Genomic DNA, 11,072 nt, shown 5'->3' with positions numbered 1-11,072 from the left:
CCTCTCTCCCCCCCCCCCTCTCTCTCTCTCTCTCTCTCTCTCTCTCTCTCTCTCTCTCTCTCTTTTCTCTTCCATCTATCTGTCTCGGTTTGTCTGTCTTTCTGTCTCTGTCTCTCTTTCTCCCTTTCTCTCTCTGTCTATATATCTCTCTCTCTCTACCACCACCATCCCCTCCCCCCCCCCAACCCCCTTGATTCAAACAGTGCCCTGGGGTGTCATTGGTAGCAGGCTGACTTCATGTGCGAGTCAACTCACTCATCTGTCCCACTGCCCCGTCTGTCCACCACACACCCTCTGTCGGAGACGGGTCCAAGAAGAGACCAGGGGTGTTATGCATGAGTGACGTCTAAACGTTTAGGCGGCGTGCAAACAGAGGTCACCGCCTACCGCGATTTACACGGTATGCACGAGTGGCGACTACACGCTTGTGCCGCCTAAACTGGCGACTAAATTTAGACGTGCTCCGGAGGTCGTCTAAATGGTTTACACGCCGACTACAGGAAATCAAAATGGCCGCATTCATCGCTTTCGAACACCGCAATCGACGAGTTTTTCGTCGCCATCGAGTATTTCGAGACAGAACGCACCCGTTAGAAGTGCTGGACGACAGAGAAGTGTTTACAAGATTTCGGTTCCCTCGCCATTTCATTTTGGAACTGACAGATGAGATCTGTGATGACATAGAGTTTCCAGTTCGTCGCCAAGGAGCACTGACACCTGTGTTACAGGTGCTTTTGACCCTCAGATTTTACGCCACCGGCACCCTTCAAAACGTAATTGGTGACTTGTTTGGGGTGACCCAGTCTACAGCATCGAGGACCATCAGCCGTGTCACCGATGCTCTTTTGGCACACGTTGGTGAGTGGATTGTCATGCCAAACCAAGAAAAAGCTGACAGAAACAAAGTGGATTTTTTTGATATGCAGGGATTCCCCAACGTCGTGGGCTGTGTGGACGGGACACAGATACGAATCCAAGCACCTTTCTTCCAAGAACACGAGTTCGTCAACAGAAAAAATTTCCATTCGATCAATGTTCAGGTGAGCTGGATATATATACACTTTGAACCAATGACATTGACAGCAAGTCGAGTGACAGAATAAAGAGCAATTATAGTTTTTATACTGCACTGATGCAGGCTGGATTATTTTGCATTAGCAGACATTTACTAACACTGTAAATTAAAACCTTAAAAAAAAGAAGACATATTACAAATTATGATTGTTGAAAATAAGAGCAAAGAAATGTGTTATTAGCCAGAAGATGTGTACCGTAGATGGAGTGCAAACACCCTTTAATTAGTTTAAAATATTCTGAATTCTTGTGAGTGCAGCTGCATTATTATGTCAGTGTATACTTGTATAAATTTGTATTTGGTCTGCGGCTCATGCATTTTGAAAATACATGGTTGGGTCTTGTCTTTCCAGAGTTTCTGCAAAGATTTGCACTTTACTACAAACATCCATAGTTTTATGAAGGACAACTAATGTGTTATGAACAAAAGCACTATAGGTTGAATAACATTTTCCCACCTGTTTGTACATACATATGTCCATGTATAACATGTACATTTTGCAAGTACAAGTTAATGTGATGTTAATGTTAACATTTGGTTTGTTGCAGGTGATCTGTGATGCAGATTTGAAATTTATAAATGTGATTGCCCGGTGGCCTGGATCAGTCCACGATGCCAGGATTCTGAGGGAGTCGCCCCTGTTTGACTCATTTGAGAGCAACGCACCACCCCTTGATGGCATCATTTTGGGGGATAGCGGGTACATGCTACGGACATGGCTCATGACACCTGTACAAAATCCTGAAACACGACAGGAGACCGGCTATAACTTTGCGCACAGCTCCACCCGGACTACTGTAGAGCGGAGCATCGGAGTGGCAAAGCAGAGGTGGCAGTGTCTCCGCTATGGCTTGAGGCTTCAGCCCCGGAAGGCCTGCAGAGTGATCCCAGGTATGTGATTTAAATATATATATGTTTGTATATATAGATAATATTAATACATGTATAAACTAGTTGTTTTCAGCTGCTAATATTCATTTCTCAGTTCAAACTACTAGTGTTGAAAAAGCATAATTTGATTCTCATGCGGCAAATTATGTGTTTATGCACAAACTGTTAGTTCTAACTTGAAGGCCCACTTCACCTCGTTAAACTCTGTCTCGGTCAGGCTAAAATAGGGATAACACGATCCCTCCGCTTGGTCAGATTTTAAAAATCAACACACTGACTGCTTGACGTGGTGAGATGGAATTTTCTTCACTGTCATATTTATCACTGTGTACAGAGAGCGTACAGGCTGTTCATGTTTGGTATCTGACCAAGTGGAGGGATGGTCTTATTCCATGCAGAGGAGAGTTACATCAATCAATGTGGATTGAGTTTTCTTACTTGATCAGTTTATTAAGTTGTTATTTATTTATACAGTTTGCTTCATGCTGCACAACCGGGCCCGGCATTTGAACCTGCCCCTGCCACCGGATGAAGGCCCGGACTATTTTGATGACGATGATGGGGATGCCCCCATCCCATGTGAAGGGCAAATGAACATTACCGAGAGAGCGAGGGCAGCAGCTGGAAAGGCGGCCAGGGCAAGGATCATCAATAATTGTTTCTGATGCAATTCACATTCAAGGTAATTTTAATATTATTTGTTGTCGTGAAAGAAATTTGAAATAGAGATGGACCTCGTTCATAGATTCATAATTTATTTGAGGTAAGTTTTTCTTTCCAATAAAGCAAATAGCCACAAGTTCCTCATTTTACACTATTTTTGCAGTGCATACTGAGAAGAGATGCACACCTTCACATCCCACGGTTTGATATAAAGTAATTTGATATAATGTACCGAAGCCATGTACCTAGTCATAGTATGTCTCCTGCTGATTGCTCAGTGTTACAGAGCTGTACCCTTCAAAATGATTGTGCAGCATCAATTCTGTTACACCAAATATTACACTGTATTGCAAAATCTGGTTTTGACAGAACTATTCGCAAGAAGGCATTTTCAGAGTGGCTGCATTAAACTGTTTAACATGCAAAGGTGTGCTGAATCACATTTATGCCATAGTACACAATAGTGTCACAATGCTGTCTTTAAACAATCATACAAGATACAGTCACTTTTGGAGAAAAAAAAAATACAACCACAATGATCACTGCTTCCATTCAATGGGGACACAAAGGAGATATTTAAAAGAACAGATTTTTATTTACACACAATTCTTTAACTCGAAATGGTACATAACATATGAGAAATGTCCATCATAAGACAAAGTAGGAGTGTGGCCATCCAAAATTGACTAGATATAAGTATCACAACGAGGAAATGACTAGAGTGGGAGCAAAGTTGTCCTCCTTTGTAAGAAAAAAATCTTATTGGATGAATACTGTAAAGTACGGAGACAGGGTCGAGGTTTATCATCATCTTCACTTAATGCTCACACACAAAAACAAACTGTTTATTACCAGCATTGTTTGTGCATGAGAAGTTTATTCATGCTATTTATGGGAACAGTCAGTCATTACACACTGTACCACACATTGGTTAGTCTAATGCAGCAGGTTCACAGACTGATGATGTGACCCTTGTCTCCATTTATTTGTATTAATTCCATTCGAATCTTTCTTTTCTTCAGAAACAAAACCTGAATTAAGTTGGAAATGCAGCCTAAATGAGCAAAATTGACTAGATGTAAGTATAACAAACAGGAAATGACTAGAGTAGGAGCAAACTTTAAGACACCTAGAGCTTTATCATCCTCTTCACACCCCAAAAAAAGCCTGTACATCCAATGCCAGTTTATCATATCATGCGATTTACAGGACCAGTCAGAACACACTGTACCACACGATTAGTTAGACTAATTCAGCAGGTTCACTGACTTATGATGCGACCTCTCTCTCCATGTATAACAATTCCATTTGAATTTTCCTTTTCTTGAGAGACAAAACCTCTAGTTGTAGCCTTTCTCTGTCTGTTTGGGCCCTTTCTCTGTCAGTTTGGGCATTGTTTTTCCTTATGTCGCTAGAGAGCCACTCCTTAAACAGTGTGTCTTCTTCAGGGTCCTCGTTTTCCTGCATGCGAAAGCCCGACTGCCTCCTCTTCCTCGCAAAGGACTTCCTGTTGTATGGGGACTGCACACCACTCCTGTTGAATGGGGACTGCACATCACCATTGCTGCTCAACCCAGCGCGAGGTGATGCTGCTGCCAATCCTGTTGTTCTTGCAACTGTCACTGAAACAGTTGTGAAAAGAAAGATTTTTGATTGAGGCATGAGAATTGTAGTGTCATAGTATGAGAGAAGCCATTATTTAGGCATGCAACACTGACTGTGAGCATTGCCATATTTGTAAAGAAGATTTAGAGAATTTCTTTTTCTTTTTTTTTAATATCTGAACTGTGTTATATGTCTCATGCTTATCCTAACTACAAATGAAATAAATAGTTTGTATCCGTCGCGATAGAGACCTTCGCGGTTAAAAACGACGTTAAACACCAAATAAAAAAAAAGAATAGTTTGTAATTTAATGTAAATGATTCTTCCTATCTTATTGAGTAGTGACACTGACAGCTTCTTGAAAATACAGCACAAATCTGTACATTGCTTTCATTGTGACAAAAGTTACTGCACACACAAGCAACTGTCGATCACCGAGTTAAAATGAATTCAATGGTACACATATGATTGAATATATTGAACTGAAACTGCCAGCTGTTTCTCGGCAATATGTGAATAAATCACACATTTTCAATTTGAGTAACTCAGCACTAAAATGACCATCGATGTGTCACAAATAGGACACCACAGAATCTGTCGGTTAAGTGCAAGTTTAGGGCATAATGTGAAAAAAATGTATCCTACTCAGTTAATAAATTTCAAAGTATACAGTGGCGGTACTTACCAGCGTTGTTCTTGCTTGAAGTGGATGTGGAAGGCTGCTCTGCAACGGCGGCTACACAAACAAAAAGACATGCTGCTGATAGTTTTCTAAAACTAGAATTTGAAAAGTACAATACCTTGTCATTATGATTATTCCAAAGTAACTAAGATATGTAACTTAAGATTAGAGTATTAAATTACCCATGATAAAGACATCAAATGAATGCTGTGATCCTGTTGGTTGGCTTGCAATTGCCGACTTGCACAATCCCGCTCGAGACAGCTCTTCTTTTTGAAAGAGAAGGAAAGTTCACTGGCATGTGTGCGAACTTTTTGCTCTCAAGGAAAGTTCACTGGCCTGTGTGCGAACTTTTTGCTCTTGTCACTGGCTTGTGTGCGAACTTTTTGCTCATGAGAGCAAAAAGTTCGCACACAGGCCAGTGAATTTTCCTTCTCTTTCAAAAAGAAGAGCTGTCTCGAGCGCAAAAAGTTCGCACACAGGCCAGTGAACTTTCCTTCTCTTTCAAAAAGAAGAGCTGTCTCCAGCGGTATTGTGTAAGTCGGCTATTGCAAGTCTGTTTGGTCAGTTCCGATTACCGATTACCTCCCATGGATGCGAAAATCTATATGACCGTTTTTCTTTATTTTTTTCTCTGTTAATTCACCAGTGGCTATGTATCATGTAACATGTGTTACGGAATTGCACCAGTGTAAGGGTTAATAAATTTCAAAGCATACAGTGGTGGTACTTACCAGCGTTGTTCTTGCTTGAAGTGGATGTGGAAGGCTGCACTGCAACGGCGGCTACACAAACAAAAAGACATGCTGCTGATAGTTTTCTAAAACTAGAATTTGAAAAGTACAAAACACTACAATAACTTGTCATTATTCCAAAGTAACTAAGATATGTAACTTAAGATTAGAGTATTAAATTAAACATGATAAAGACATCAAATGAATGCTGTGATCCTGTTGGTTGTCTTGCAATAGCCGATTTGCACAATCCCGCTGGAGACAGCTCTTCTTTTTGAAAGAGAAGGAAAGTTCACTGGCCTGTGTGCGAACTTTTTGCTCTCAAGAGTTATCGTTCCTTATGATGCATTTACAGCGTCAGATCTGACAATGACCACCGAACCACAGAATTTTCATGCGATTGTAAGTACCAAAGTTCCACAATTACCTCAACAACAAAAAATATATTCAGGATACAAGAAACTGAATCTGGTAAAGTTATTTAACAGACAACAGAGTACTGTTCCAGGATGGCATGTAATATTGATGTCGAAGAGAATTCAGACATCGCTATTCAAGCGAGTGTTCTTTGGCTTGCGTAAATTTTTTTATTTAAATCAATCGCCTTTCATATGTTTACGGGTGATGGTTAGGTACTTTGAACGAACTTTATGATCATTCTTCCGGCTATCCTTGGTGCAGCCAACTGCTGCACAGTGCAAATTCACCATTTTTAGGGCGAAGTGTCTGCACTGAAACGCTGTCTCCCACAGAGCTTTCAAAACATGACCGCTTCGCGCCGGCAGATCTTGCGAGGTTACCCATAATTACTCCGATTGTTCGCGGGATTTCTGTCTCGAGCTCGATTGTGCAAGTCGCCTATTGTAGAGGAGGCAGGGGGTGGGGTCTTAGGTCTGGGAAACCTACATCAAAGACATTCAGCTGCTACGCTAGACGCCTAGTGACCCATTTTAGGGTAGGAGGAGAAAGGTATTGGATATAGTGTCCAAGGAGATTTGAAAAAAATGAAGTTATTTAGAAGCAATAATTAGATTGATGACAACATAAATATACTACATGTTTGAGTTCTCAATATTACACAAATAATATCTGCATATTACATATCAAGTGTCAACTGCTCACCATTTGTCTCGATGATCAATGAGCCGTCCAAAGGGCTGATCCGCAGGGGGAGATTAACAACAGAGGCTGCACAACAGAAGCAATTATTGTTTTAAATAGAAGTCAAAATATTTACGCCAACCCCATAATATTACAAGAGTTACAAGCACACATTTCATATTTCCCGAGTACATCGATTCATGATTGTGCTTTATCAAACTGCTAATTCCAGAGTGCATTGACTGTGCATTATCAAACCGCTAATTCCAGAGTGCACTGATTGTGCATTATCAAACCGCTTATTCCAGATTGCACTTTTGTGCATTATCAAACCGCTGGTTCCAGAGTGCATTGATTGTGCATTGATTGTGCATTATCTAAGTTCTAACCGCTAATTCCAGAGTGCACTGATTGTGCATTATCAAACCGCTAATTCCAGAGTGCACTGATTGTGCATTATCAAACCGCTAATTCCAGAGTGCACTGATTGTGCATTATCAAACCGCTAATTCCAGAGTGCACTGATTGTGCATTATCAAACCGCTAATTCCAGAGTGCACTGATTGTGCATTATCAAACCGCTAATTCCAGAGTGCACTGATTGTGCATTATCAAACCGCTAATTCCAGAGTGCACTGATTGTGCATTATCAAACCGCTAATTCCAGAGTGCACTGATTGTGCATTATCAAACCGCTAATTCCAGAGTGCACTGATTGTGCATTATCAAACCGCTAATTCCAGAGTGCACTGACTGTGCATTATCAAACCGCTAATTCCAGAGTGCACTGATTGTACATTATCAAACCGCTTATTCCAGATTGCACTTTTGTGCATTATCAAACCGCTGGTTCCAGAGTGCATTGATTGTGCATTGATTGTGCATTATCTAAGTTCTAACCGCTAATTCCAGAGTGCACTGATTGTGCATTATCAAACTGCTAGTTCCAGAGTGCACTGACTGTGGATGTCATTTTACATGATGTGAAAACCTGTGAAGTTAACATCCAAAAGATTACAACATTGTACCTGGCGGTTGGTCTTTGTGCCCTGCATCATCCTCATCATTCTGATTCAGCAAATCATCATCACTGTCACCGGTGTCAGCAGAGTTGTCATTTAAAGAGGAAGTATCAATGCCACCATCTGAAAAATTGTGATAAAATCATATCATGGTTTTGAATTTTGAGTTGTTGGCATGTTTTAGCTTTGCTAAATATGTGTACATGGCATATTAAATACCAATAAATATTGTATACCCCCTAAAAGTGTCTGACTGGTGACAATTGTGTGTAAATAAATACTCTGGGATGAATTGAATACTAATACTTCTAACATTACAAGTTTGTGAAAGTGACTGTCATAGAGGTGCGCTGTGTTGCTCATTTGATGTGACGCGAGTAATTAATAACAAAATTCAAGGGATTCATTTTTAAACCTCATCTTCAATCAGCAAGACATTACAGACACTCACTTGAAATGGGGGGGGGGGGGGGGGTGTAATGGCATACACAGGTGTTACACTTCAACCCTTTTTCTCATGCAATTAATTCAGAAAATGTAATCAAAACAACAAGCAGCTTACAGTTACAAGTTACACAAGAAAAGACATTGTCTTGTAAAGTTCTTTGAATTTATGAATAATCATCATGATATTAAAAAGGTTTTGGGACAGCCTGTTAATTTTTCGTCAAAAGAAACAGATCTTAAATCCCACAAGCAGAACATTGACACTAATCAAAACCTACAGCAGACGACACGTGCACGCTAAAGTAAAATGAAAGACCATTTTCTTACCTATCCCATTGGTTTTGGTCGTGTTAAGGCCGATGATCCCCATTACTATGTCCTCAAAGGGTACGGGAGGCTTCGGTTCTCCTCCCCCAGTACCTCTCCCATGCTTGCTTTTCGACTCCACGGCCGTTTTTAGGTCTCTCCACTTTTTGGAGCACTGTCCCCAAGATCTCCCGTTCGATCCCATTGCGTTCACTTTACCAGCGATCGCTTCCCACACTCGACGTTTTTTCTTCTGTGTAACACACCACTTTTGTGTTTACTGAGGATTAAGTCCTTGTGGAGAGCAACCTCCTCCAGCAAGACTGCATTCTCTTTCATCCTAAAATTGGGTTTTTTCGCATTTTTGCCCTCCATTTCTCTGCTCTTTCTAAAACCCAACCCAAAAGCGCGCAATGGAAGAAGGAAGTTAGCAAACGGCCATCGCGCATGCGTATTGGCAGGTATTTCCCGGGAATTCCCCGAGCTTGACTGATGACGCAAACGTGACCTTGCTTTCCACGGCAACTTGAAAGTCGGCGGTCAAGTCGTCACCCGTGCATACCGACTGAGCGCCTGCGGTAGGCGGCGACTTTCAAGTCATGACTTCGCTGAAGTCGGCGTGTACTTTCGACGTCACTCATGCATAACACCCCTGCAAATTGAAACCCGCACCGAAACCCACACAGAAACAAACGACAGGAGGGAGGGGAGGGGTGGAGGGGGGGGGGTTTAGATGAGGAAATAAAAGTGCTGGATTGTTTTGCTTTTTTAGGGCCGGAATGGTCCCGCAGAGACAGACTAAAATCAAAGATATTCCAGGCTACGGTATTTGCTGGAATCTTCCAGGAGAGAAACCATGGAAGGGGGGTGGGGGGGGGGGGGGGGGGGTGTCTGTGTGATTTATGACAGTGTACACAGATGGTGGGGGTGGGGGGGGGGGATTCTTTAACATCAGGTCCAAAAGTGTGGAATCTTAAATCATTCTCTGGGGATTCTTTGGAGTGAGAGAGAGAGAGAGGGAGAGAGGAAAGTGACAAAGTTGGGGTAGCAGCTGGCCGAACAGCCTGGAGACATAATTCTTTGGAGTGGTAGGGAGAGAATAGGGAGGGAGCGTGAGAGAGTGGGGGGGGGGGTGGGGGGGGGGGGGAGGGAGGGAGAGAGAGAGTGGGGAGAGACAGAGAAACAGAATAAGTGAGGGGGGGGGGGGCTAGGGGTAACCGGATAGGGGAGGCGAGGGGATGTAGTGTTGGGTGGGGGGGGGGGGGGGGGGGCACAGAACGTTTCCTCGCAAGCTATTTCCTCGCGGTTACAGGGGAGAGTGGGGGATTGGTTTTCTTCTCCGAGGAACCGTATATCGTCACTGCCTGAAATCTGAACAAAAAAGTAGCAGGAAGGGCGATAGGACGTCTTTGAAAGTCCACGAAGACCACTCAGAAACGCCGGGGGATAGGCCCAAAACGTAAGAAAAACAACTGGAATGAAAGGACCGCTTTGGAAGCAGCTATAGTACTGTGAATGGACTGTGGGAAGTTGTGGCATTGAAATTACCCGCAGGAACGGGAAACGCTGTCGGATTTGGAATGGCGAAGGGGGAAGTTTTCAAAAAGACCGTGAGCAGGATGCCAAGAAAAGAATCTCGACAGGAGCGTTGATACTCTAAATCTCTCTGAAAACGTATTGAAGAATGCGGGGTCGGACCAACAGACCCAAATTTCAACCAATCCGACACTCTGCGGCTGGGCTGATGGGCACGAAGCGAAACTGAGTGCCACCCAAATGGGTGCTAGTAAGCAGCCGCGGGGTCGGATTGGTTGGAATTGAGATTTGTTGTAATTTCAACCAACTGGACCCCGCAGCTTGTTCCCAATGGCACCCAGTTTCGCTTCGTGCACATCACCCCAGGGTTCAAACCGGTTGGTAACTTTCTTGTGCACAAGAGCCTTGATGGCCAGAGTCATCAAACCCACACTCAGGGAGGTGTTTGGAATGGCCGAACAGACAGGAATAGCCACCGAGATGCGGATTTGGCGGGGGTGGGTTCAGTTGGTGGAAGGGTAGTGCAGGAAATAGATAGAGAGTTGAAGATCGAAGCCAAAAACGGAAGAAAGGCAGCGCGAAATCTAACTTCGTAAAAGCAAACAAGAATCCGAACTAAATTAAATTTTTGAGAGATTTGGTTTTCATGTTTGCGGGAGTGTGTTTTTCTTCAGCAAGAAATTGAGACATTGTCAATAAGAGAAGAGCGTGCAATGAAAAAAGAAGACTTTTTATTTAAAAAATAAATTAAAAAAAGCGAAAAGGAACCGAAGGAAGAAGAAAGCAGAGGGAGCTCCAAGGCTGGGATGATAAACACTACTCTGATCAGAGGGAGCTCCAAGGCTGGGATGATAAACACTACTCTGATCAGAGCGAGAAGAGAAGACAATTTCGAAGAAAACTTTTCTCAGGAAGAGGGATTTGTGTGAGGTTTGAAACACAAACTTTAGAGAAAAAAAAGTGTCACCAGTTTGATTCACTAGATCAGAGATGCGCGAAGTATAACTTTT

At 42.6% G+C, this 11,072-nt stretch overlaps 2 protein-coding genes across 2 annotated transcripts; one reads left to right on the top strand and one right to left on the bottom strand.

Annotated features, from left to right (window-relative positions):
• Positions 1 to 325: 325 nt before the first annotated feature.
• Positions 326 to 4,215, top strand: LOC138956668 (putative nuclease HARBI1). The gene is made up of 4 exons (XM_070327966.1): positions 326 to 1,040; positions 1,624 to 1,966; positions 2,441 to 2,648; positions 4,078 to 4,215. The coding sequence occupies exons 1-3, from the start codon at positions 510 to 512 to the stop codon at positions 2,629 to 2,631; spliced, it is 1,065 nt and encodes a 354-aa protein (XP_070184067.1). The 5' UTR covers positions 326 to 509; the 3' UTR covers positions 2,632 to 2,648; positions 4,078 to 4,215.
• On the bottom strand, positions 3,218 to 8,782 carry LOC138956669 (LIM domain-containing protein A-like). Its single transcript, XM_070327967.1, has 6 exons — positions 8,548 to 8,782; positions 7,780 to 7,896; positions 6,773 to 6,838; positions 5,651 to 5,701; positions 4,920 to 4,970; positions 3,218 to 4,251 (listed from the first exon to the last, which is right to left on the bottom strand). Exons 1-6 carry the CDS (start codon positions 8,729 to 8,731, stop codon positions 3,899 to 3,901), a joined length of 822 nt encoding a protein of 273 aa, XP_070184068.1. The 5' UTR covers positions 8,732 to 8,782; the 3' UTR covers positions 3,218 to 3,898.
• Positions 8,783 to 11,072: the final 2,290 nt, after the last annotated feature.

Source organism: Littorina saxatilis, unplaced genomic scaffold, assembly GCF_037325665.1.
Source record: "Littorina saxatilis isolate snail1 unplaced genomic scaffold, US_GU_Lsax_2.0 scaffold_944, whole genome shotgun sequence".
Taxonomy (NCBI): Eukaryota; Metazoa; Mollusca; class Gastropoda; order Littorinimorpha; family Littorinidae; genus Littorina; species Littorina saxatilis.
This window is presented reverse-complemented; position numbering and strand designations above follow the sequence as displayed.